Below are 26,012 nucleotides of genomic sequence, written 5' to 3'. Positions count from 1 at the left end.
CCAGAGGAGATGTCCTTAACCCTGGCATCGGGCAGGCAACACAGCCTTCGGGACTCATGCTCTCGGCTGCAGAGAACAGAATCTAGCCCCCTATTGATACTGTCCCCTACCACTACAAAATTTATTTTTATTCCCCCCACGTGAATGACCCCCTGTACCACAGTGCTGTGGTCAGTTTGCTCATCCTCCCTACAGTCCCTGCTCTCGTCCACACAGGGAGCAAGAGCCTCGAACCTGCTGGTCAAGAGCAAGGGCTGAGGCTCCTACACCATTACATCCTGGATCCCTATATCTTCCTTACTTGGAGTCACACCCTCCTGCACCTAACCACGGACCAAATTTGAATGAATTAATCTAATTGGTGTGACTAGCTCCTGCTATGCAGCGCCCAGGTAACTCACCCCCTCCCTGATGTGTCGTAGTGTCTGCAGCTCAGACTCCAGCTCATCAACACGGAGCCCAAGTTCCTCGAGCTGCAGACACTTGCTGCAGATGTGGTCACTGTGGACCTCAATGGGGTCAACCAGCTCCCACATGTCACAGCAGAAACACATTTCCTGCCCTGCCATCCGAATATATTTAATTAATTACGTTTTTGGGTTTTGTTTATAGTCCCAGCTTTTAATTCAAACCAATGCCCCAGAAAAGAGAAAAAAACTCGCCAACTAATCACTTCCCTTCACTTTGAATTTGGTTATTTCTACTTCTTGTCTTCAGCTGGGTTGGTGTTTGGGCCCCGATCTACCACTCCCTTTATGTCCCGCTGGGCTCTGCTGCTCTTTTTAATTGGCCTCCCTGCGACTGCAGTTGTTTTCTCCTTTCTCCTGCTCCTCTTCTCCTCCTCCTTTTGCCAGAGTGGAATTCCAAAAAAGACCCTCATGAAGAAATAAGTGAATTGCCAGAAGGCCCTTAAGAGTTCAGAAGGCCCAGCAGCAACAACAAGCACGTTGAAATAATCTAAATTTCAAAAGGTCATTATCTGATGTAAGCAAAATGTCTCCCAAAACTTTCTACAGCTTTGCCAGAGATGAAAATGGTGTAGAGGTGTAACTATGTCATTTGTTCCGATTTCCATTTATTAATGAGACCACCTGGCTCAAGATCATTTTTCAGTCTCTGCTCACCTGACGACCGGCACTTCCTACTCCCACCCATGAACCATGGAGGGTACAAGTCAGGAGATGGCCATTTCCAGCAATATTTAAAGGAATCCTCAGCGGTTCTAAGCTGGGAGTTTTCTTGCTTGAGAATCTGCAGGAAGGTGGGGTGAGAAGAAGCCAACCTCCCTGCCCAAGACTGGAAATAGCACCTACATAGCAGCTCAGCAAGTAGCAGTACCTGTTTTTTTATAAAGGAAGTCTGCCTCTGATCTGCACCCTGCCACCTGACATTCATTTGTATGTAATTCACATTGCTGTGCCCTCTTCATGTGCAACCACCAGCCATACAGCTTTTTGTGGGTAATGCTATACAGGTGCTGGACAGAAGTGAAACATGAGCACCCATTTTTTCTGTGCGGAACACTTGTTTTTCAGATGATATTTGAGTGCTAGATGCAGGAAAATCCGTCTTCAGATCACATTTTATCAGATTTTCATGCTGGAAAAATGCTTTAATCGCATTGATATAATCTGGGTCACCACTCATTCAAGAACCTCAATTTCATTTAAATGGTTATTACTAGCAATAATAATTGCAATTATGAAGGTTCCCCAGTATGAAAGAGCTATTGTTATATTCATAAACATATAGGTCATAAGTTATTAACTGAAACACCAACTGTTACATACCTTGTACGCAGGATGTCTGCCATTAAAATATGGGTTGAATATACCGATTGTGATGATGAATGATTTATTATTGTTCCATTCTTCCATAGCTTTTTCTGCTGCTTCTTTCAGTGAGGGTTCAATCTACAATATTGACAGATTATCAGGCATATTGTTGAAGTAAATAGTAGTTTCTGCAAACCATATTTGTTGCCTACATCATCTTCCATACCTACCGTGTTTGAAATAAGCTGATCTCTTGCTATCTTCAGTTTTCCTAATGTGTTTTTCAAGACTTGTTCATGGTTTTCACTGGCAGAGGATAAAAGTAATCCCATTGACCTGAGGTACAATTAAAACATTGATAAGATTTTTAAATATGGGGTTGGTTTTGAAATTAAGAATAAAGGATGGGTCTGTAGTGGCAAAGATTCCAGGAGGACACTTATGCCAGGATGTTCGGGGCTAACGGTATAAGGTAGAAATAAATAAGCAAAATAATTTCTTAAAGCTGGAACGAGGAGTAATTTTCCACTTTTGGGGCTCCCGGTACAAAGCAGCACACATGGAGAGCACACACTAAGAACGCTCACTGGAACACTGGAGTAAAGATCCTGTGCCCATTACACAGCACGCCTGATTTTTAGTCCATGGAAAATTTACCTTTAAAGGATGAATCAAGCCATATGGGCTAAAAGACAGTTTTGCTCCTACGTTTCAATGTTCTTCAGCATAAACAGAGAGAGAAACAAAAGGAAAAAATAATTGGTTCTTTATGCATCTACCTCAATTTGCCAATATTCCTCCAGCTGAATGAAAATTTAGAAAATGGTATCTCTTTCAATAGGTACTTACTCTTTGTTCAACAAAACTTTTTGTATTTTTTCCACAGTACTTCTTTTCCAGTCATAAAACTTCAAATACTGTTCCGTTCTTTGTTCCAGTTGGCAAAGCAAATCTTTAATCTAGATTATATGAAATATAAATTCTGTGTTTAGTTGAATTTTGTAAATTTATTAATATACATTGATTCTCAGGACCTCCACAATACATGGTGGAAACTCAGTGAGAATCATGGAATATATAGTTAACTCTATGGGGCAGATTTTATAATGTCATGCAGGCCTGAACTGTTAATGAGTAAACCTACAAAATAACAGTGGGAAGTATTCAATGAAGTAAGTAAGATACAAAAGATAAAAGGCAAAGGCTCCACTTTTGTAGTTAAATAATCATGAGCAACAAATGAAGAGACAGTAGCAAGCTAAAAAAATGCAAGGAAAAGTGGAAATCCATCAGACTGTGAAAGTTATAAAAAGCAACAAAGAGATACAACAAAGTAATGAGGTGCAGAAAGTGAGTAAGAAAAAAAACTTGCAAGGGTTATCAAAGTTAACAAAAGCTTTTATAAATATATAAAGAGAAAGGGATTGGTAAATGCGAATGTGGGCCCATTAAAGACAGATGCAGGCGAGACTATGATGGATATTAAGAGACTTGGTAAAGCAATGCTTTGCATCCGTTTTCACAGTAGAGGAAGAGCACAAAATACCAGCAGTACAGGAGAGAAGCTAAATATAAATCAAGGGAAGGAACTTAGTGGATTTAGTATGTAGAGAAAATAATAGTTCTTACGATAAACAAATCTCTAGGACAGGAAGGCTCTCATCCCAGAATACAAAAAAAGATAGGTGAGGAAATTGCAGATGCATTAGTCATAATTTTCCAAAGCTCTCCAGATTTAGGAATTGTGCCTATGAATTGGGAAATTGTAAATGTCACTCCATTATTTAAGAAGGGAGGGAGAAACCAGGTAACTACAGAACTGTCAGTTCAGCATCATTTGTGGGGAGGTTACTGGAATCTATCATCTCTGGAATGGTTTTCAATGTACAGACACTCTGGGAGTGGGGGACCCGAAGAGCATGTGAAACCCAGAAATATGTTAAGCGCATCTGTCAGTGGCTTTTTAATGCAGCTACTTCTTCAGCATTTTATTTCTGGATTTCTATCCAAAGATGACCCACATGACACGATCTCAACTTCAGTATTTAAAGCGACAATCCAAACATGTAAGTTGAAGCAGCTGAAGTTGGGAAGAGAAGAGTAAGGTCAAAAATGGAAGTGAAATGGTCCAAGGGTGCATCCTGCTTCACGGATGTCTTCTTGGCTGTGCTGCTGGGGGCTGTGAGGACTGGGAGGAAAATACTCTTCCTTACCAATGGTTGGGAGAATCCTGCTGGGGAAAACAAGATGGCGTGGTTGGAGGTGGCAGAAGAGGTCAGCAGCATGAGCGTAGTGCCACGCTTCTGAATTCAATGCAGGAAGTGGCTTAATGACATAACCAGGACAGGAAAGGTGAGAGCAATGACACGTTCACCAACATTCTGATGTGCGTATCATTCAAACCCCCCTCACTCTGCCTTTTCGAGCCTACTGCAACACGTTACTCCTCACAGCCACTTACCCTGCAGTTGCACCCATCCCTCTCTGCCTATGCACTTCCTCACATCCCCATCTATCCACTGACACTCACCCTCATCGTTATATAGTGTCATGCCTCTCCCTCATAGTCACCAATGTGGAAAGATAGAAAAAGAACAACCATAGATTGCAAGGCTTGCTGGGACATTATATTTGGTCAACCTAGGAATTAGAGCTTACTTCAGCAAACAAGCTGTCAGCAGTTGAAACCACGGGTTGCAATACCTCACAGCAGCTAAGGTCATCTGTCTTCTCTGTCTAATTATAATCACAAATAGGATGTGATAACCAAAAAAAACAGACAGTGTGTACAGGGGGCAAGGAAAGGTTATCCCAAAATAAGGAAAGGGTAGCTAAGACAAGTATCCATTGGATAACACTGATGAGGTAATTAAATTAACTGCTAGACTCTGCACTATTACAAAAAAAAGAGGAACCATCACATATGATAGGAGTTGTTTACTTGGGTGTATAAATATGTTCCAATTTCAGTGTATTACCGGAGTTGGTACCCTGTCTAGGGCACTCTCCCCTTGTATACAAGCAACAATAAACTAACAATCTGATGGTCTGCTTGTGTTAAGAGTCTTATCTTGAATCGGTGTCTTCGACAGAATTCCTTGGAGGTTCCACCGAGATCGCAAACTACGTGCCGGTGAGTAAACGGACAAGAACACGGTGACTCTCTAGGGAAGGACTCTAACTGGCCAGTTATTGGTGACATTTATGTTACTAAAGGAGCCCTTCCTTGGAGAGAGCGCGAGTGTAGTCTGTTTGTCTCGGCAGAAGTGCTGCGATCGTAAGACTCCTTTCAGGATTGAGTTACATGTTTGTAATCACTTCCTCTTTCAGCTTGACAGTAAGAGGAGGCAGATTCCGAAAAGCAAAAAAATTCAGCCCTGAAGCGGGCCGGCAGATTGTAAAGGGGGGAAGGTAAGAAAAGACGTCATTAAAAGGTCCCTGTTTCTTGTGTGGTAGAAACAAATACCCTTGTGTGATAGGGAGAAATAAGATGGGACGCGATCCTTGTGTGATAGGATCATTGAAATTAGTGATAGGATAAGTCATCCTTGTGTGATAAGATGAGGACCTTTGTTTGATGGGGTAATTTAGAATAAGTTAAGGACTCAGTCTGAAGGAGCGTACAACGCAGACTGAGAATTGATTATTTGTTTAGTTAAAGCATAAGGATTATGATCTGTGCACCCCTTTGGGTTTTTGCGTTTTTTATTGTCTTCATAATATTGTTATAGAAACATAGAAACATAGAAAATAGGTGCAGGAGCAGGCCATTCAGCCCTTCTAGCCTGCACCGCCATTCAATGAGTTCATGGCTGAACATGAAACTTCAGTACCCCCTTCCTGCTTTCTCGCCATAACCCTTGATCCCCCGAGTAGTAAGGACTTCATCTAACTCCCTTTTGAATATATTTAGTGAATTGGCCTCAACTACTTTCTGTGGTAGAGAATTCCACAGGTTCACCACTCTCTGGGTGAAGAAGTTTCTCCTCATCTCGGTCCTAAATGGCTTACCCCTTATCCTCAGACTGTGACCCCTGGTTCTGGACTTCCCCAACATTGGGAACATTCTTTCTGCATCTAACCTGTCTAAACCCGTCAGAATTTTAAACGTTTCTATGAGGTCCCCTCTCATTCTTCTGAACTCCAGTGAATACAAGCCCAGTTGATCCAATCTTTCTTGATAGGTCAGTCCCGCCATCCCGGGAATCAGTCTGGTGAACCTTCGCTGCACTCCCTCAATAGCAAGAATGTCCTTCCTCAAGTTAGGAGACCAAAACTGTACACAATACTCCAGGTGTGGCCTCACCAAGGCCCTGTACAACTGTAGCAACACCTCCCTGCCCCTGTATTCAAATCCCCTCGCTATGAAGGCCAACATGCCATTTGCTTTCTTAACCGCCTGCTGTACCTGCATGCTAACCTTCAATGACTGATGTACCATGACACCCAGGTCTCGTTGCACCTTCCCTTTTCCTAATCTGTCACCATTCAGATAATAGTCTGTCTCTCTGTTTTTACCACCAAAGTGGATAACCTCACATTTATCCACATTATACTTCATCTGCCATGCATTTGCCCACTCACCTAACCTATCCAAGTCACTCTGCAGCCTAATAGCATCCTCCTCGCAGCTCACACTGCCACCCAACTTAGTATCATCCGCAAATTTGGAGACACTGCATTTAATCCCCTCGTCTAAATCATTAATGTACAATGTAAACAGCTGGGGCCCCAGCACAGAACCTTGCGGCACTCCACTAGTCACTGCCTGCCATTCTGAAAAGTACCCGTTTACTCCTACTCTTTGCTTCCTGTCTGACAACCAGTTCTCAATCCACGTCAGCACACTACCCCCAATCCCATGTGCTTTAACTTTGCACATTAATCTCTTGTGTGGGACCTTGTCGAAAACCTTCTGAAAGTCCAAATATACCACATCAACTGGTTCTCCTTTGTCCACTTTACTGGAAACATCCTCAAAAAATTCCAGAAGATTTGTCAAGCATGATTTCCCTTTCACAAATCCATGCTGACTTGGACCTATCATGTCACCATTTTCCAGATGCACTGCTATGACATCCTTAATAATTGATTCCATCATTTTACCCACTACTGAGGTCAGGCTGACCGGTCTATAATTCCCTGTTTTCTCTCTCCCTCCTTTTTTAAAAAGTGGGGTTACATTGGCTACCCTCCACTCCATAGGAACTGATCCAGAGTCAATGGAATGTTGGAAAATGACTGTCAATGCATCCGCTATTTCCAAGGCCACCTCCTTAAGTACTCTAGGATGCAGTCCATCAGGCCCTGGGGATTTATCGGCCTTCAATCCCATCAATTTCCCCAACACAATTTCCCGACTAATAAAGATTTCCCTCAGTTCCCCCTCCTTACTAGACCCTCTGACCCCTTTTATATCCGGAAGGTTGTTTGTATCCTCCTTAGTGAATACCGAACCAAAGTACTTGTTCAATTGGTCTGCCATTTCTTTGTTCCCCGTTATGACTTCCCCTGATTCTGACTGCAGGGGACCTACGTTTGTCTTCACCAACCTTTTTCTCTTTACATACCTATAGAAACTTTTGCAATCCGCCTTAATGTTCCCTGCAAGCTTCTTCTCGTACTCCATTTTCCCTGCCCTAATCAAACCCTTTGTCCTCCTCTGCTGAGTTCTAAATTTCTCCCAGTCCCCAGGTTCGCTGCTATTTCTGGCCAATTTGTATGCCACTTCCTTGGCTTTAATACTATCCCTGATTTCCCTAGATAGCCACGGTTGAGCCACCTTCCCTTTTTTATTTTTACGCCAGACAGGAATGTACAATTGTTGTAATTCATCCATGCGGTCTCTAAATGTCTGCCATTGCCCATCCACAGTCAACCCCCTAAGTATCATTCGCCAATCTATCCTAGCCAATTCACGCCTCATACCTTCAAAGTTACCCTTCTTTAAGTTCTGGACCATGGTCTCTGAAATTACTGTTTCATTCTCCATCCTAATGCAGAATTCCACCATATTATGGTCACTCTTCCCCAAGGGGCCTCGCACAATGAGATTGCTAATTAATCCTCTCTCATTACACAACACCCAGTCTATGATGGCCTCCCCCCTAGTTGGTTCCTCAACATATTGGTCTAGAAAACCATCCCTTATGCACTCCAGGAAATCCTCCTCCACCGTATTGCTTCCAGTTTGGCTAGCCCAATCTATGTGCATATTAAAGTCACCCATTATAACTGCTACACCTTTATTGCATGCACCCCTAATTTCCTGTTTGATGCCCTCCCCAACATCCCTATTACTGTTTGGAGGTCTGTACACAACTCCTACTAACGTTTTTTGCCCTTTGGTGTTCTGCAGCTCTACCCATATAGATTCCACATCATCCAAGCTAATGTCTTTCCTAACTATTGCATTAATCTCCTCTTTAACCAGCAATGCTACCCCACCTCCTTTTCCTTTTATTCTATCCTTCCTGAATGTTGAATACCCCTGAATGTTGAGTTCCCAGCCCTGATCATCCTGGAGCCACGTCTCCATAATCCCAATCACATCATATTTGTTAACATCTATTTGCACAATTAATTCATCCACCTTATTGCGGATACTCCTTGCATTAAGACACAAAGCCTTCGGGCTTGTTTTATTAACACCCTTTGTCCTTTTAGAATTTTGCTGTACAGTGGCCCTTTTTGTTCTTTGCCTTGGGTTTCTCTGCCCTCCACTTTTCCTCATCTCCTTTCTGTCTTTTGCTTTTGTCTCCTTTTTGTTTCCCTCTGTCTCCCTGCATTGGTTCCCATCCCCCTGCGTCAATTGTCTATGAGCTCTTAGGAAGACATAACAGGGAAATCAACAGGGGAGGTTGTGTTTCAGAAACGTATAAATTAGTTGAGACAAAACAGTGATCGGTTGATCAGCAGCGAGTGACTCGTGTCCAACAATATCTCAAACACCCAGACTGAGGCCGAATTAAGAACCCAAATGGGTCACGTGACGGCCAGGTGAATTGGGCATAGGGTACTCGGTTGGAGCGAGAGGACTGTGATACAGAGAACTGTGATATCTCAACCAGTTAAATATGGGTGCCGGAGCAGGCAAACCACCACCAAAGGGCACACCAGCCTTTTTCATGCTCCAGAATTGTGGTCAGTCTTCAATTGACCACCTAAAAGAATGGGTAAAATGGACTAAGGATGGAAACAGGCTATTTCCACCTGATGGTTCATTTAATTTAGAGAGAATAACGTGTCTTGAGGAATGCCTTGTGGATACAGACCCAGGTAGAAGGGGTAAAAAGAAAATAAATTGGTCAGCTTTCAACGATCGGAAACGAGAAGCCGAAAGATGATGCGAAAGAAGCATAGAAGCTAGTAATGAAGGAGGTAAAAAAGAAAAAGAAACAGAAAGTTGAAGAGGGTAAAGGGGATGTAGAAAGCCATAAACAAATGGTAGTTAGGCAGACTGAGGGACACAGACCAAGTGCCCCTCAGTGGACACAGGAGGACGAGGAAGAACTGCAACAAGAATTAGATAACTCTTATGCACCACCGCCATGTCTGCCAGTACAAAGCCCACCACCAAACCCAAATGCTAATAATAATCAGGGCCAAGTAGGCGACCCCCAGCTAGATAGTCTACCCCTGCCCGTTCATGGTCCCGTTAATAATCAGCCAACAGACCAACAACCTCAACCAGGAGGAGGAGGAGGCGGTGGTGAGGCAGTGGCGCCCCCCCAGGAAGCCTCAGGGGGATCGCCAGCTGACAATACTAGACTCCAAACAGCACAGAGACAAGTTCAATTGCAGGATATAGCAAGACAGCAGGAAGTGGTGAGAGTGGCACAGTTAGCAGAACAAGACAGACAACAGAGAGAGCAGGGGCTGCAGGAACTGACTCGTCACTAATACAAGCCATGACACTTAACCCTGACCTACATGGAATGTATTCTCTCCGATACTTCCTAGATCCTCAGGGTGGAAACCCAGTGGCGGTTCACCAGCCCTGGACTCCATCCGAATTAAGGACCATGATAGGCAGTCTCCCAGACCCCAGAATACAGTTGGACATGGCGCTGGATGAATTACGTACCATAGTCCTGTGCCATGAGCCAAGTATTATGGAGACCACACAGAAAAAGGATGAGGATGTGGAGAACTATGTAGAAAGAATGGGGGAAATCATGGATCAATGTTCAGGAATGACTAAAGAACAATACCAAGCACCAATGGTCAGTGCGGTAGTAAATGGTCTACGACCAGAACTTAGAGACCCACTGAAGTTAGTATGCCTCGGGTGGCGCCAAAAGACCCTCCCGCAGTTAGTATCCACTCTTAAGGATTTACAGGAAAGAAATAGGGAAAGTAAAGGCAAAACATGTATACTCATGGAACAACCCACGGAGCCCGTAATAGACTTCCAGCAACCAACTCAATACCCACTAAACCCACAACAATATCCTCAATATTTTCAACAAAGCAGAGGGAGAGGGCGTGGAAAAAGGAGAGGATTTGGCCGGAGAAATAGGGGTAATATGAACCGTCCAGGGCAAGGGCAGAATTATAGTGGGAACTGCTATAACTGCAGACAAACGGGACATTGGGCAAGAAATTGTCCGTCGCAAGGAACCCAACAGTTCCAGCAGAATTGGCCCCCACAACAAAGTGGAGGTCGCGGTAATAGTAATACACAAATTCAGGTTTCCACCAGGCCTCAAGCAAATTTTACTACCCAACACCCGTGCTTTCACATCCCTTAAACAGTCTCTTATTACCACGCCGCTTTGGGACTTCCAGATTATGCAAAACCCTTTAATCTATTCGTCCACCATAAGTCAGGCTTTGCTCAGTCCGTTCTTACTCAGATACACGGGGACAGACAGCGGCCCATCGCGTATTTTAGTACACAATTGGACCCAGTAGCACGAGGTTTGCCGAGATGCCTTCCTGCAGCTTACTATGCTGTTCAGCAGGCTCAAACGATCACTTTAAATCACCACACCGTCTTGCACGTTCCACACTCCGTTGAGATACTACTCACTAAATGCGCCACTCAACATCTCACATCAGCCCGCACAACTAAATATGAGGTAGAGCTACTATCAAATGCCAGCTTAACGATTAAACATTGCACGACCCTTAACCCAAGCACGCTTCTTCCAACTGCTGAGGATGGCACCCCTCATTGCTGCGGGACTGTGACTCAGTTGGTCACCAAGCCACGCATCGACCTAAGCGAGACACCCTTCAACAATCCAGAATGAGTCTATTTTGTCGACGGATCAGCTCTAAGAAATGAACATGGCCAGTGCCGCGCTGGTTACGCCGTTACCTCATGCCATTCCACTGTGGAAGCGGCAGCCCTACCAAATACGTTTTCAGCACAGCAGGCGGAGTTATTTGCCCTCACACATGTATGTATACTGGCAACACAATGGGTCATTAATATCTATACGGACTCACGATATGCATTCGGAATTGCTCATGATTATGGACAGATTTGGAAACTCAGGGACTATTTAACCTCTGCGGGCTCAACGATTAAGAATGCCGAGCAAGTAAAAAACCCCTTATGTGCCTTACAATGTCCACAAAGAATTGCAGTAATTAAGTGTCAAGCACACACGGGCCACCGAGACGACATTGCGTTAGGCAATGATGGAGCTGATAGGGCTGCTCGAAATGCCGCCATGTCAGACACAGGACTTCAGGTGTCAGCCTACGTGCTTCAACGTACAAAACCCATTGATACGCCGCCCACAATTAATGATGTATTGGCCTTTCAGTCACAGGCCACTGCTGAGGAGGTGTTAACCTGGGCACAGAATCAATGCGATAAAACACCTGAGGGAGTATGGGTTCACCATGACGGCCGCATGGTGGCACCCAGAGCTTTGCTCCCATGGATTGCCCGCTGTGTTCATACTTTCACACATGCGGGCAAAGGGGCGATGGCAGACTATATTTTAAAAACATGGTATGCGCCAGGTATTTCTGCAATTGCAAAACAAATTAGTGAAAAATGTGTTATCTGCCAAACCATGAATCCGGGAAAAACAGAAAACAGGCTGCCTCCCACCCAAATCCAACAGGACCTTTTGTAAATTTGCAAATGGATTTTATTGAATTATCCCCATGCATGGGATTTAAGTATGTATTAGTAATTATAGATGTGTTTTCTAAATGGGTTGAAGCTTTTCCATGTAAAAAGAATGACGCAACTACTGTCGCTAAGCATTTGTTAAAAGAAATTGTGCCACGATTTGACATACCTGTACAACACTCAAGTGACAATGGGTCACATTTTACTGGGACAGTTGTGAAAGAAGTGTGTCGAGCGTTACAAATCGACCAATATTTCCAATTCAGTTATCACCCACAGTCAGCTGGATTGGTGGAGAGATACAACGGAATGTTGAAGAATAAACTAGCAAAGTTATGTGATGAGACTGGACTCAAATGGGTCGAACTGTTACCTTTGGCAGTAATGGTAATGTGATCAGCAACAAATAGAACGACAGGATTATCACCACATGAAATCGTCATGGGACATCCCCAACGTTTGCCTTTTTCTGCACCGTTTACTGCTAAACAAATGGATGTCCACAAAATGGAAGAAAATATGCTAAACTATTGCATTGTTTTAACAAAATGTATTGCTTTAACAAAATGTATTTCTAGCTTTCATTCCCAGGTAAAGGAAGCCCAAATTGATCCTGCTGAAGGAAGATCCCATAGTTTGGAGCCTGGCGAGTTCGTGTACGTGAAGGTGTTCAAGAGGAAAAATAGTCTTCACCCAAGATTTGAAGGTCCATTTCAGGCCCTGTTGACCACCAATACTGCCCTGAAGATAAAGGAGAGACCAACATGGATCCACGCCTCACACTGCAAAAGAGCTCCAGGACACGAGGAAAAGGAATCACCAACCCCATCAGTAAAGGGAAATGGATATTAGGACTATGTTTCCTTGTGACACTTATAATACCTGTAATACCCGAATTGCATGTAAACACCTTCTTGTATATGTCCCACAAATACGCTACGGAAAACAACAAAGAAGGAGGTTGTTGGATATGTACCCAAACCTCTCTCCACTGTAAGGGAGGGATTCCTCTTAGACCTATCCCACTTCATCTGTCAGAAGTAGTAGAATGGTATATCTACCAGAACGGCACACGCCAATTCCCTAGGATGATAAGAGTTGCATCTGGTAGTATACCCACCATTGGGCGACGGGAAGATGATGGAATCCTCTAGTTTATCATTTTACCCCATATCTGCAGAGCCCTGGGAAAAGGAGGGATATTGTCTGAATACCTTTGAAGGGTGGTACCAACCGAGGTATGACCACTCCCAACAGCCTCCCTTCCTCACCCTTACCAGGGCCACAGGTATGGGAAGGCCGCCGGGGACAATATGTTTAGTAAGGAACTTGGCCGGGGGAATATTCGTAGGCACGAGTCGGTGTGAATATAATTTTACAGTGATAGGTACTCCTGATGAGTTTCCCCTTTATACGTCCTCTCAGTTTTATGGTTGTACATTGAATGTCCCATACGCCAACCAGATAGGTACTTTCAACTATTCCCTGGTATCCGCAGGGTTTGATGTGGATAAAACCACCTTGTACAATGGAACATACTTTGTTTGTGGCCACAAGGCCTACCCCTGGTTGCCAAGGGGCTGGACAGGATCATGTTACCTGGCATATGTGGTACCATACATTCGTCACTTATTCTCTCTAGCAAATCACCCGCATTATCGATCCAGACGAGCCATTACAGAAACACAACGATTCTTTTCTATCCTTGTTCCCCCTCTAGAAGTAGCATTTGCCATAAGAGAAATAAGAAAAGTGGCTAGAATATTAGAAGAGGTAGCAAACGACACTGCAGAAGCTATATGCAAATTAAACGATGAGATGGTGGCTATAAGAACAGTAGCTTTGCAAAATAGAATGGCTCGAGACTATCTGCTGGCAGAAAAGGATGGAACATGTGCACTAATAGGGTCCAAGTGTTGCACGTACATTCCTGACAATTCTGAAGAAATAGGTAACTTAGTGGACCACGTCCGGAAGGAAGTTGAAAAGTTAAAAAAAACAGGTTCCTGGGGCATGTTTTATTGGGCAGGCGGATGGTTCGGGCCTATAGGTCAAACCATAGTACAAGGGCTGATCATATTCCTGGTCATTATCTTTGCTCTATATTTGGTATTTGTCCTGATAAAATATTGCTGTGCGCAACTAGGGGTTACAGCCGTACCAGCGGGGGCAACCACCATGATGGTAGCCACAACCCCAGAAGCCTCAGAGAAGGCAGAAACCATGGAGATGGAGAGACTCTGTAAACTTCAGTTGGACTAAAAGTTATTGTCCCTATAGGGACAAAAGGGAGGAATGTGGAAAGATAGAAAAAGAGCAACCATAGATTGCAAGGCTTGCTGGGACATTATATTTGGTCAACCTAGGAATTAGAGCTTACTTCAACAAACAAGCTGTCAGCAGTTGAAACCACGGATTGCAATACCTCACAGCAGCTAAGGTCATCTGTCTTCTCTGTCTAATTATAATCACAAATAGGATGTGATAACCAAAAAAAACAGACAGTGTGTACAGGGGGCAAGGAGAGGTTATCCCAAAATAAGGAAAGGGTAGCTAAGACAAGTATCCATTGAATAACACTGATGAGGTAATTAAATTAACTGCTAGACTCTGCACTATTACAAAAAAAAAGAGGAACTATCACATATGATAGGAGTTGTTCACTTGGGTGTATAAATATGTTCCAATTCTGTGTATTACCGGAGTTGGTACCCTAAGGCCTTTGTCTAGAGCACTCTCCCCTTGTATACAAGTAACAATAAACTAACAATCTGACGGTCTGCTTGTGTTAAGAGTCTTACCTTGAATCGGTGTCTTCGACACCCTCAACAAATGCTCTCCAGCCATCGGGTGAACACATGCCATTACACTCACTCAAAGATGTCTTCTTTCCCTCCTTGCAGGAGAAGAGAGCAGAGAACACTAGGGAGAGACAGTGAATCGGAGATGGCCATTGGACGATGGCCAAGAGCATCTTAGGTGTCAGGGCAGGGATATGAGCAGCCTACAGAAAGTTAGCATGCAGGTATAGCAAGCAATTAGGGAGGCAAATGGCTTGTTGGCCTTTATTTTTGCTGATGCCTGCTGATTTAAATTAGTGCAGTGAAAAACATGCGGTGTAACGCACTGTTTCAGGCAGTAGTCTCAGCATGAGGCCCGTGTAGCATGATCATAGCAGCCCTGGAGCAAAGCAGCATTCTCTTAAAGCTAGCTGGTCATTTCAGAAAGCAGCGTTGAGCCCTTAAAGGGGAAACATCTTCTAAAATGAAAAAAATAAAAGTGATTTAAAAATAGACAGTCTATAGCTCTTAGGAGCTCAACTGCATTCTGAAAAATAATTAACATTAAAAATAATTCCGAAATGGAGTCTTCAGCTCTTAAAGCTGAATTGCCTTCCACATGTAAAATAAATTGTAAAAGTGCTTCAGCACTAACACAAATTGCTCAGTAAGCTAGGGAAGGGGCACCTAGGGTCCCGCACGTAGCAGTCCAGCTTTGTGCAGGGGTTCAATACTGCAAGGTCCTCTACCCACAGGGGCCAGGAGGCCCGCCAGAAAGAATGATGTGGGGCCAGATCACCAAGGCAGTTATGCCTTCTAAAATGAAAGTGTTGACCCCACGACCTGGCTAAGTTTCATGACTTCAGACAAGTGGTCAAGGTCAGTAAATGTATGCTCAAAAGCCATCTGCCAGCAACTGCACCACGAGCCTCACACACTGCTTATTGCACGCAGCCCCCCCACCCCACCTTCATCACTCACTTACCAACAATCTGTATCAAATACGATGCATACCTCCCATTCCCAGCCTCACCTCAGTCTTACGTTACCCTCCTTCTCACATCCCACTTCCCCATTATCCCACAATATCTTCCAAGTTACAAAGTGTGCAGGTTGTAAGCATGCAGCTCTTGCTTTCCAGGCCTCCTCTTACCAGAACTCTACCCTTGTGCCTTCCTCATTTCAGACACCAAACAAATCCAACCTGCCCAGCTAGTGAGTGACCAAGAAAAGGGAGAGGGAGAGGGAGGAAGAGGGGAAGGGAGGTGGGGAGGGAGGAGGAGAGGAAAGGGGAGGAGGAGTGGAGGAGAGCTAGGAGAAGGAGGAGGTGGGGAGGAGTGATGAGGAGGAGGGAGAGGGAGGAGGGGAAGGAGGAGAGGGAGGAGGGGAAGGAGGAGAGGGGAGGAGGGGAAGGAGGAGAGGGAGGAGAGGAAGGAGGAGAGGGAGGAGGAGGAGGATGAAGGATAAGGAGGAGGGGAGGAGAAGGAGGAGGGGAGGAGAAGGCGGTGGGGAGCAGGAGGGGAGGAGGAGAAGGGGGTGGGGAGTAGGAGGGAGAGGAAGAGGGATGAGGAGGAGGGGAGGAGGAGAAGGCAGTGGGGAGGAGGAGGGGAGGAGGAGAAGGCAGTGGGGAGGAGGAGGTGGAGGAGGAGAAGGTGGTGGGGAGTAGGAGGGAGAGGAAGAGGGATAAGGAGGAGGGGAGGAGGCGAAGGCAGTGGGGAGGAGGAGGTGGAGGAGAGGGGGAGGGGGAGGAGGAGGAGGAGGGATGTGGAGGAGGGAAGGAGAAGGCAGTGGGGAGGAGGTGGAGGAGAGGAGGAGGGGTAGGAGGAGGGGGCGGGATGAGGATGAAAAGGGATGGGGAGGAGTTGAAGAGGAGAGGTTGGAGGAGGAGCGGGGGAGGAGGAGCAGGGGAGGAGGAGAAGTCGGGGGAGGAGACAGTGGGGAGGAGGAGGAGGAAGAAGAAAAGAGACACAATCACTCAATTTGACACTCCCAGCCACCAGCTCCTCAAGAACCAGCAAGGCCATCTGCAATGTCCCCCACTGAAAGTCAGCAGCCTTCCACCAGCCATGCTGCAGCCACTGGGCTAGCACTGCAAGACATCAGTAGGATAGGCAAAGACACACGCAAGACACAGGGGTAAATAGTTGATTTCTTGCGGCTAGAACCTCCAATTATTTTGCTTGCTTAACGCCCACTTTACTGCTGAAATGACATATGACACCCATATATTGCCCATTTTGGCATAAAATTGAAACTGACGGGCATTTTTAGGAAACTTATCGCCGAGTGTTACTTTTCCCATGTGCTTAATGCCGGGAAAAAATATTACCGCCCTCCCACTTTTTTTGGGCGGGATCATCAGAATGGGCGGAATCAACGGCCATAATATCGCCCAGCGTTACTTTCCGCATGGAATTAACGCCGAGATTCAATAATATTGCCCACCCATTTTTTTTTTGTCTTAAATGGGCCATTTGGCAAAACTAACGGCCAGGAGATCGGCCACCACCACTTTCACCACCTCGCACACATATCACCCACAATATCGCTCGCCCAAAAAACCATCCAGAAAAAGTGGAACTATTCTGAACGAACGCCAGCAGTGTGGCTGCCATTTTTAAAATCGCAGGTCGCTTCATTCAAAAGGCTGCTTCAACTTCGGGGGAGTTTGTATTGACTCTGGAATTCTTCTCAGGTGAAGTGACCATCTCAACAGACATATTTTCAGACTCTCGACTATTAGGGGTTTGTATTTTAGTGAGGAAATCATTGCTTCTGATCAATCATTATTATACTTTCAGTGCAATGGGGCCACCAAACAATAACTGCTTAAGCAGCGCTTCAGATGTCTTGACCACTCAGGAGATGAGCTACAATACAACCCTGAGCAAGTAGCTAAATTTGTGGTTGTGTGCTCAATGCTGCACAACCTGCCTATCAGGAGGGGCCAAGAATTGCCAGAAGGCACTGATGCTCCACCTCAGGAGAGAGAGGAAGAGGAGGACGAGGATCTGGACGCTGACCGAGGGCCAGATAATCAGACTGGCTATACAACCATGCCCACGACCCCCCCAAGACCACAGGAAAGGGCCTGTGGTGGCTACATAGCTGCAAGACTCTTATTTGAGGAACTGATATCTGAACAATTTGCTTGAAAGAATGTTGCTGTGAGTGACAACGCTGACACACTGCTGTGTGTGTGCAGCTCAGACATCAATGGTGCCCATCATCTTGGTGCCAATTAAAGTTTACATTGATTGAAGTTAAGTTGTATTTAACCCTTTCATGTTAAGGAATCACCGGTGTGTAACAGTCCAGCTATCTGAAACAATAGCAGTCCCTCAGACCAGCATCACCACAGACAGACCCTCGGACCATCACGATAGACAGTCCCTCGGACCATCACCATAGGCAGTCCCTCGGACCGTCACCATCACCATAGACAGTCCCTCGGACCATCACCACAGACAGTCCCTCGGACCATCACCATAGGCAGTCCCTCGGACTATCACCATCACCATAGACAGTCCCTCGGACCATCACCACAGACAGTCCCTCGGACCACCATCACCATAGACAGTCCCTCAGACCATCACCATAGACAGTCCCTCGGACCATCACCACAGACAGTCTCTCGGACCACCACCACAGACGGTCCCTCGGACCGCCACCACCAGAGACAGTCCCTCGGACCATCACCACAGACAGTCCCTCGGACCGTCACCATAGACAGTCCCTCGGACCATCACCGTAGACAGTCCTCTGACCATCACCATAGACAGTCCCTCGGACCATAACCACAGACAGTCCCTCGGACCACCACCACCATAGACAGTCCCTTGGATCATCACCATAGGCAGTCCCTTGGACCATCACCATAGACAGTGCCTCGAACCACCACCACCATAGACAGTCCCTCTGACCATCACCATAGACAGTCCCTCGGACCACCACCACCATAGGCAGTCCCTCGGACCACCATCACCATAGGCAGTCCCTCGGACCACCACCATAGACAGTCCCTCGGACCATCACTATAGACAGTCCCTCAGACCATCAGCGTCACCATAGGCAGTCCCTCGGACCATCACCACACTGTGTCCAGAACAGTGCGATCCGCAGAGTGCTGGCAATGGGGCAGTACCAGAGGGAAATGTTTGCAGTGAGACATTGATTGCAATAAGGTCTGTTGCTGTGTTAACCCTTCACAGTGAAGTCTATATCACTACATTCCCCAGTGAGTCTCAATGCAATAAGTGGTGTCACATCAATAAATAAAAATGCTGCTATATATAATGTTCATCAAATTGCTGGAGGCGTGACCAAGAACAACTGGCAAGACTCCTGTCAGCTTTTCAAAGGTCTTGAATTGGGTCCCCTGCCGCTGCGTGCTTGATGGGAACAAGCACATTTTTCAGGGTTTCATACACCTCGGGGCCTGCTTCAGTCAGGAAACTAGCCCATTTTTTTTCTAAGACCACCCAGTTATGGTTTTCATCATTGGGGGCATCGACGATACTATTTGCAGCAAAAATATTTCTAGCATATCCATATACGCTCTGAAAGTATCTCGGTTGCGATGGAACTCACCCAAGCACCCTATTATTCCCATAGGCACAGCCATCTGGACTCTTCAGTTCAGCCAAGTGCGCTTGTAATTTACCTTGGATATTTTAGCTGTGCTGCAAAATAAAGAAGCTCTCCAAGACTCTCTGTTGTTTGGCAGGAATCATCCACCAACAAAAATGTCAGCTAGAGTATCCAGAAATCCTATTCTACGTCGTCAATGTAATATATCCTTACGACCTCACTAAAGCACATACACTCAAAATGGTTTCAATCTGGAACTTGCTTTTTACTGTATAAACATCAGTGGCTACATTATTACAGTAGTCCACTAGTTGGAGCAATAGTCCGCTAGGTGGAGCTATATTATAGTAGCCTGTGCGGTTGCGGTATATGTCAGGACTGATATGTGGCACTCGCAAAGCCACATGTGTGCTGTCGATGGCGCCTTCCACCTTGGGGGAAACATAATTTCCTGGCATAGGCACATCCGGCTGCTCTCTGTTCAGAAAGAAGACAATGAAGTTCCTTCTTCTAGAGTACAGAGCCTCTGTGAACCCCCAGATACTGCGATGGACCACAAACTACAAGATGTTAGCAATGTCTTCCCATCTAGTCTAGAAGGATCCAGAGGCAAAAGATTTGAGGGCCACAGTGACCTTGAGGGTCACGGGTAACATCGTCGTCCTGCTCTGAGGCTACAGGTCTGGTTCCAGAAGGTGGCATAATTCTGTGAGCACCTCCTTGGTGAAGCAGAGCCTCCGAATACACTGCTCCTGGCTTAAGTGCAGGTTGGAAAGTGCTCCCAGAATTCCCTAAGTGAGCAATGCCTCCTGCTGAGAGTCCTCCTGCCCCTCCTCCTCCTCCCTCTGCAAGCAACTTGTCCTCTTCTTTGCTGCCTCTGTTCCATCTCCAAGGCATACCCCAGCGCAAGTGGGACTGCATGTAGAGCCTCCAAGACTGGGAGCAAGTGGTCTTCCCAGAACCCTTTTAATCAGAAGCAAGTGTGTCTCCACTTGAAGCACAACTCCCTGTCACCTCGCCCAATTTAAATAACTTCAGAAAACTTCACAAACAGTTGCACAACTTGCACAGAGCCAGTAGAAATCAAAAAGCAAGTCACCTACAAGTTGTTGCTGATCCTTTCAATAACGCTGGTGGGGGGGCCCTTGTGCAGCTGAACACATGTTCAGCTGTTCATGTACTGCAGGCAATGGCCATGCTGCCAAAATGGCCATAATAGCTGACTCTTAGGTGTCGAATTTCACTGCCTCAGTATCCTGAAATGCATTTTTCAAGTTGTTTTTATGTAGAGCAAAACAAGATATTTCATATGCAATCGACTCACCCCTATCACTGAAGATTTTGCACGGTTAAACGCAAAATGATCAATTTCCTCTAAAAAGCTTTGTATGCCAGTAAATTTCAGAGAATTCTCCCATTCCTTCATTATGTCAGTTGAATTTCCCTAAAAAGAAAAGGAAAAGAAAAGCAAATGAAGAACATAGATATGACCTTCTGCATTAATTCATTGTATTCACCTCCATACAGAGTAGAACAGGAATTAAACATGGGTAATGGTGCCAGGGAGTAGGTTTTGTAGCTGAAAGCTGCAACATATTAAAAGAATGCTGTAAATATTGACAGGGTTGAACCTCCCTTATCCATAACTTGCTTATCCAGAACCACCCCTTGTCCAGAACTATTCCTGGCCACTGGGTGGCGCATGCGCAGAACTCCGATATGAACAAATTGAAGTCCTTCCTCACTGCTGACTCCCGCAATCGCTGGCTTGACCCCGCGATCCACCGCCCCGCCCTCCCCCTCTCCCTGCATGATCTCTCTGCCGCACTCCCAGCCCCAAGCCAGCCAGCCCCAATATCCCCTTGCTCAGTACCTGTACCATCCAATTTAACGTGACCTTCGTCCGGAAAAATCCCTTATCCAGAACAGGCCAGGTCCCGAGGGTTACGATTAAGGGAAGTTCAACCTGGAGTACTTCCATGTCCCGGCCGCAAGTGCGCATAGAAGCAGGAGCACCAGTGGAGCCTGAAGACCCACCTGACGATTCCACCAGAGTGATGCAAATAGGTGCAACCCTAAAGGAATGACGACAACCAGATCTGCATCTTCGAATCTAATATTCTTCCCTTAGTTATTCGAGCTTTATGTACAGGGCTTAATGTTGCTGCTAGCTTGAAGCCAATTTTACTACGTTCTGCGCCTAGGTAACACATATTTCCCAGACATGAAGCAGAAGAAATGGGGCAGAGAACCATGCCACCAGATTTTCCAGAGAAGGCAGGCCAAGAGCTAGAACTATAGCAGCCACAAGCACCCAAAGCCATGCAAAGATGGCACATCTCCCATCTAATTTTCCGGGATCTTCAATTATTAGGCAGCCCAATGCAGGTTAGTCAGAAGCTAATGGATTTTGCCGCTTGTGACAAGTCCCCTCAGATTGGAGCATCTGAGAGGGAGAGTAACATTAGGAACAGGAGTAAGCCATTTAGCCGCTTAGGCCTGCTCCACCATGGGGGCAAGAGGCCTTCAAGGTTAAACAGCAGAAGGATCTGGGAAGAGATAGTGCAATCCATCACTGCGACGTGTGTTGTCCCCAGGACCTGGGTCCAGTGCCACAACAAGTTTAATGACCTCAGACGGGTGGTCAAGGTGAGTGAGGGCTTCATCAAATGCCATAATCCACCATCCGCACCACAAGTCTCACACACTGCTCAATGCACCATACATCCATTCCTCACCTACCAACAATCTCTAGCTTTCACCACTCATACTTCACAATCATAGCTTCACTTCACCCTCACACTTATCACTGCTGCACTCACACCCACATCTCACAGAAACAGAGAAAATAGGAGCAGTAGTAGGCCATTCGGCCCTTCGAGTCTGCACTGCCATTCAATATAATCATGGCTGATCCTTTATCTCAACACCATATTCCTGCTTTTTCCCCATACCACTTGATGCCTTTTGTGTCTAGAAATCTATCTATCTTCCTCTTAAATATATTCAGTGACTTGGCCTCCACAGCCTTCTATGGTAGAGAATTCCACAGGTTCACCACCCTGAGTGAAAAAATTTCTCCTCATCTCGGTCCTAAATTTCCTACCCCGTATCCTGAGACTGTGACCCCTTGTTCTAAACTTCCCAGCCAGGGGAAACATCCTCCCCGCATCCAGTCTATCCAACCCAGTCAGAATTTTATACGTTTCAATGAGATCCCCTCTCATTCTTCTAAACTCTAGTGAATACAGGCCTAGTCGACCCAATCTCTCCTCATACGACAGTCCTGCCATCCGAGGAATCAGTCTGGTGAACCTTTGCTGTACTCCCTCTATGGCAAGTATATCCTTTCTTAGGTAAGGAGACCAAAACTGCACACAATGGGCCCAAGTTTCGGCCTCAGTTGCTCCTGATTTTTTGGAGCAACTGGTGTAGAACGGAGTATCTTAGAAATTCAAATTCTCGGCATTTAGTTTGTTCCAGTTCTAGTCTGTTAGAACAGTTTCACTTTGGAACAGAATTTTTTTTTCAAAAAGGGGCGTGTCCGGCCACTTACGCCTGTTTTCAAAGTTTCGGCAGTGAAAACTTACTCCAAACTAACTTAGAATGGAGTAAGTGAAGATTTTTGTACGCTCGAAAAAACCTTGTCTACACTTTAGAAAATCAGGCGTAGGTTACAAATCAGGCGTAGGGAATGGGGGGGGTTTAAAGGGAAGTTTACAAACATTAAACACTTCAGCTTTACAAATAAAGAGCCATCATCAATAATAAATGATAAAAACATTAATAAATCAACCAATAAATCAATCAAAAAAAATTAATAAGAAATAATTTTTTTTAAAGTCAATAAATAAAACATTTTCTACGTACCGACTGCAGCACCGGGAGCCCTCCAACAGCGTGCTGGGATGCCCCCCTCCCCCCAGTGTGTCTCTGTCAGCGTCTCTATCTCTCTGTCTGTCTGTCTGTGTGTGTCTCTCACTCTCTGTCAGTGTCTGTGTTTCTGATAGCGAGGGGAGGTGGAGGAGGGGAGAAGGGGGAGAAGGGGAGAAGGGGGAGATGGGGGAGGGGGGGAGAAGAAGGGGAGGGGGGAGGAGGAGAAGGGGGAGAGGAGGAGAAGGGGGAAAGGGGAGGAGGGGGGGAGAAGGGGAGAAGGGGGGAAGGAAAAGGGGGGGAGGAAAAGGGGGCGGAAGGAAATGGGGGGGGAAGGAGAAGGGGGAAGAAGAAGGGGGTGGGGGGGAGGAGAAGGGGGGGGAGGGAGAAGGGGGGGGGGGGAAGGAGAAGGGGGAGGAAGGCTGAATGGGCCGGGCCCGGCCGGGCCCAAGACTTCGGGCAGGGCCCGTCCCCAGCACCAGATTTACAGGTAGGTGGCGTTGGGTCGAGTCGGGTCGGGATCGTGGGTCGGGTCGGGGGGAGCGCGGGTCGGGGTCGGGAGCGCGGGTCGGGTCGGGGGGGTGGTGGGAGGGAGGTCGGTTCGGTTCGGGGGAGGGAGGGAAAGGGAGGTCAGGTCGGGAGGGGGGGGGGGAGCGCGGGTCGGGTCCGGGTCGGGAGGGGGGGGGGGGGCGGGGAAGCAGGAGTTGGGTCGGTGTCGGGGTCGGGTCCGGAGGCGGGGGGGCGGGGAAGGGGGGAGAAGCGGGGAGTCGAGTTGGGTCGGGAGGAAGCAGGAGCTGGGCCGTGAGAGGAGCCTTATGCATGTAGCCCCAGTGAGGCCATTCGGCCAGGGCTAGGGGCTGTGTGCTTCGGGCCCCTCCCACACAGTTTTGGGCGCCTGGAGCTATTGCACATGCGCGCCCACTGTAGCGCGCATGTGCAGAGGTCCCGGCACTGTTTTCAGCGCAGGGACCTAGCTCCGCCCCCTACAGCTCGTGCTGTGCTAAGCTGCAAACGACCTGCAGGGAGCCGGAGAATCTGGAAGTTTTTTTTAGGCGCACTTTGTGGCGCGTAAAACGAACGTCCAGGTCGGGGCTGCGCCGTTCTAGGCGCGGCCCGAAACTTGGGCCCAATACTCCAGGTGCGATCTCACCATTGCCCTGTATAACTGTAGTAAGACATCCTTGCTCCTGTACTCAAATTCTCCTGCAATGAAGGCCAACATACCATTTGCCTTCCTAACTGCTTGCTGCACCTGCATGTTTGCTTTCAATGACTGGTGTACAAGGACACCCAGGTCCCTCTGTACATCGACACTTGCCAAGCCATCACCATTTAAATAATACTTTGTCCTTATGTTTTTCCTACCAAAGGATAACTTCACATTTATCCACGTCACACTGCATCTGCCATGTGTTTGCCCACTCACTCAACCTATCTAAATCGCCTTGCAGCGTCTTTGCATCCTCCTCACAACTCACAATCCCACCTAGTTTTGTCAGCAAAACTTGGAAATATTACATTGGTTTCCTCATCCAAATCATTTATATATATTGTGAATAGCTGGAGCCCAAGCACTGATCCCTGTGGTACCCCACTAGTCACTGCCTGCCACTCTGAAAAAGACCCATTTATTCCTACTCTCTCTGTTTCCTGTCAGTTAACCAATTTTCAATCCATGTCTGTATATTACCCCCCAATCCTATGTGCTTTAATTTTGCACACTAACCTCTTCTGTGGGACTTTATCAAATGCCTTCTGAAAATTCAAATACATTACATCCACTGCTTTTCCCTTATCTATTCTATCAGTTATATCCTCAAAAAACTCCAGTAGGTTTGTCAAACATGATTTTCCTTTCATAAATCCATGCTGACTTTGTTTAATCCTGTTGATGTTATCTAAGTATGCCGTTATCACATCCTTTATAATAGACTCCAGCATTTTCCCTACTACTTGTTGAGGCCAGTTCGTTAGATATATTCAAAAGGGAGTTAGATGTGGTCCTTATGGCTAAAGGGATCAAGGGTATGGAGAGAAAGCAGGAATGGGGTACAGAAGTTGCATGATCAGCCATGATCATATTGAATGGTGGTGCAGGCTCGAAGGGCCAATTGGCCTACTCCTGCACCTATTTTCTATGTTTCTATGTTTCTACTGATGTTAGACTAACTGGTCTATAGTTCCCTCTCTCCCTCCTTTTTCAAATAGTGGGGTTACATTTGCCACCCTCCAATCTGCAGGAACTGTTCCATAATCTATAGAATTTTGGAAGATGACAACCAATGCATCTATTTCCATGACTACCTCTTTTAGAACTCTGGGATGCAGATCATCAGGCCCTGGGGATTTATCTGCCTTCAGTCCCATTAGTTTCTCCAGAACTATTTTCTTACTAATAATCATTTCCTTTAATTCATCTTGTTCAGTAGACCCTTGGTTCCCTAGCATTTCTGGGACGTTATTTGTGTCCTCTTCTGTGAAGACAGAACCGAAGTATTTATTTAATTGTTCTGCCATTTCCTTGTTCCTCATTACAAATTCTCCCGTTTCTGTCTGTAAAGGACCTACACTTGTCTTCACTAATCTTTTTCTTTTTATGTACTTGTAGAAACTTTTGCAGTCGGTTTTTACGTTCCTTGCAAGTTTACTCTCGTACTCTTATTTTTCCCCTCTTAGTCAATCGCTCGGTCCTTTTATGCTGAATTCTAAACTGCTCCCAATCCTCAGGCTTGCTACTTTTTCTGGCAACTTTGTATAACTCCTCTTTGGATCTAATATTATCCTTAATTTCTTTTGTTAGCCATAGTTGGGCCACTTTTCCTTTTGTGTTTTTATGCCAGAAAGGAATGTATAACTGCTGCAATTCATGCATTCGTTCCTTAAATATTAGCCATTGCC

The 26,012-nt window shown here is 46.0% G+C and overlaps 1 protein-coding gene across 6 annotated transcripts in view; it reads right to left on the bottom strand.

Moving 5' to 3' along the window:
• LOC139250576 (uncharacterized) overlaps nt 1-26,012 on the bottom strand; it is a 336,890-nt gene that overhangs the window by 81,183 nt on the left and 229,695 nt on the right. For 5 of the 6 annotated variants that reach the window (XM_070872975.1, XM_070872969.1, XM_070872973.1 and 2 more), the window contains 4 exons: nt 20,566-20,685; nt 2,625-2,734; nt 2,006-2,111; nt 1,791-1,913 (listed from right to left, as the gene is read on the bottom strand). In XM_070872975.1, the coding sequence (XP_070729076.1) occupies nt 1,791-1,913; nt 2,006-2,111; nt 2,625-2,734; nt 20,566-20,685 (459 nt within the window). The remainder of the gene's footprint in view (nt 1-1,790; nt 1,914-2,005; nt 2,112-2,624; nt 2,735-20,565; nt 20,686-26,012) is intronic. The other variant, XM_070872972.1, reaches the window with a different exon arrangement.

This window comes from Pristiophorus japonicus, unplaced genomic scaffold (assembly GCF_044704955.1).
Source record: "Pristiophorus japonicus isolate sPriJap1 unplaced genomic scaffold, sPriJap1.hap1 HAP1_SCAFFOLD_393, whole genome shotgun sequence".
NCBI classification, from domain to species: Eukaryota; Metazoa; Chordata; class Chondrichthyes; family Pristiophoridae; genus Pristiophorus; species Pristiophorus japonicus.
This window is presented reverse-complemented; position numbering and strand designations above follow the sequence as displayed.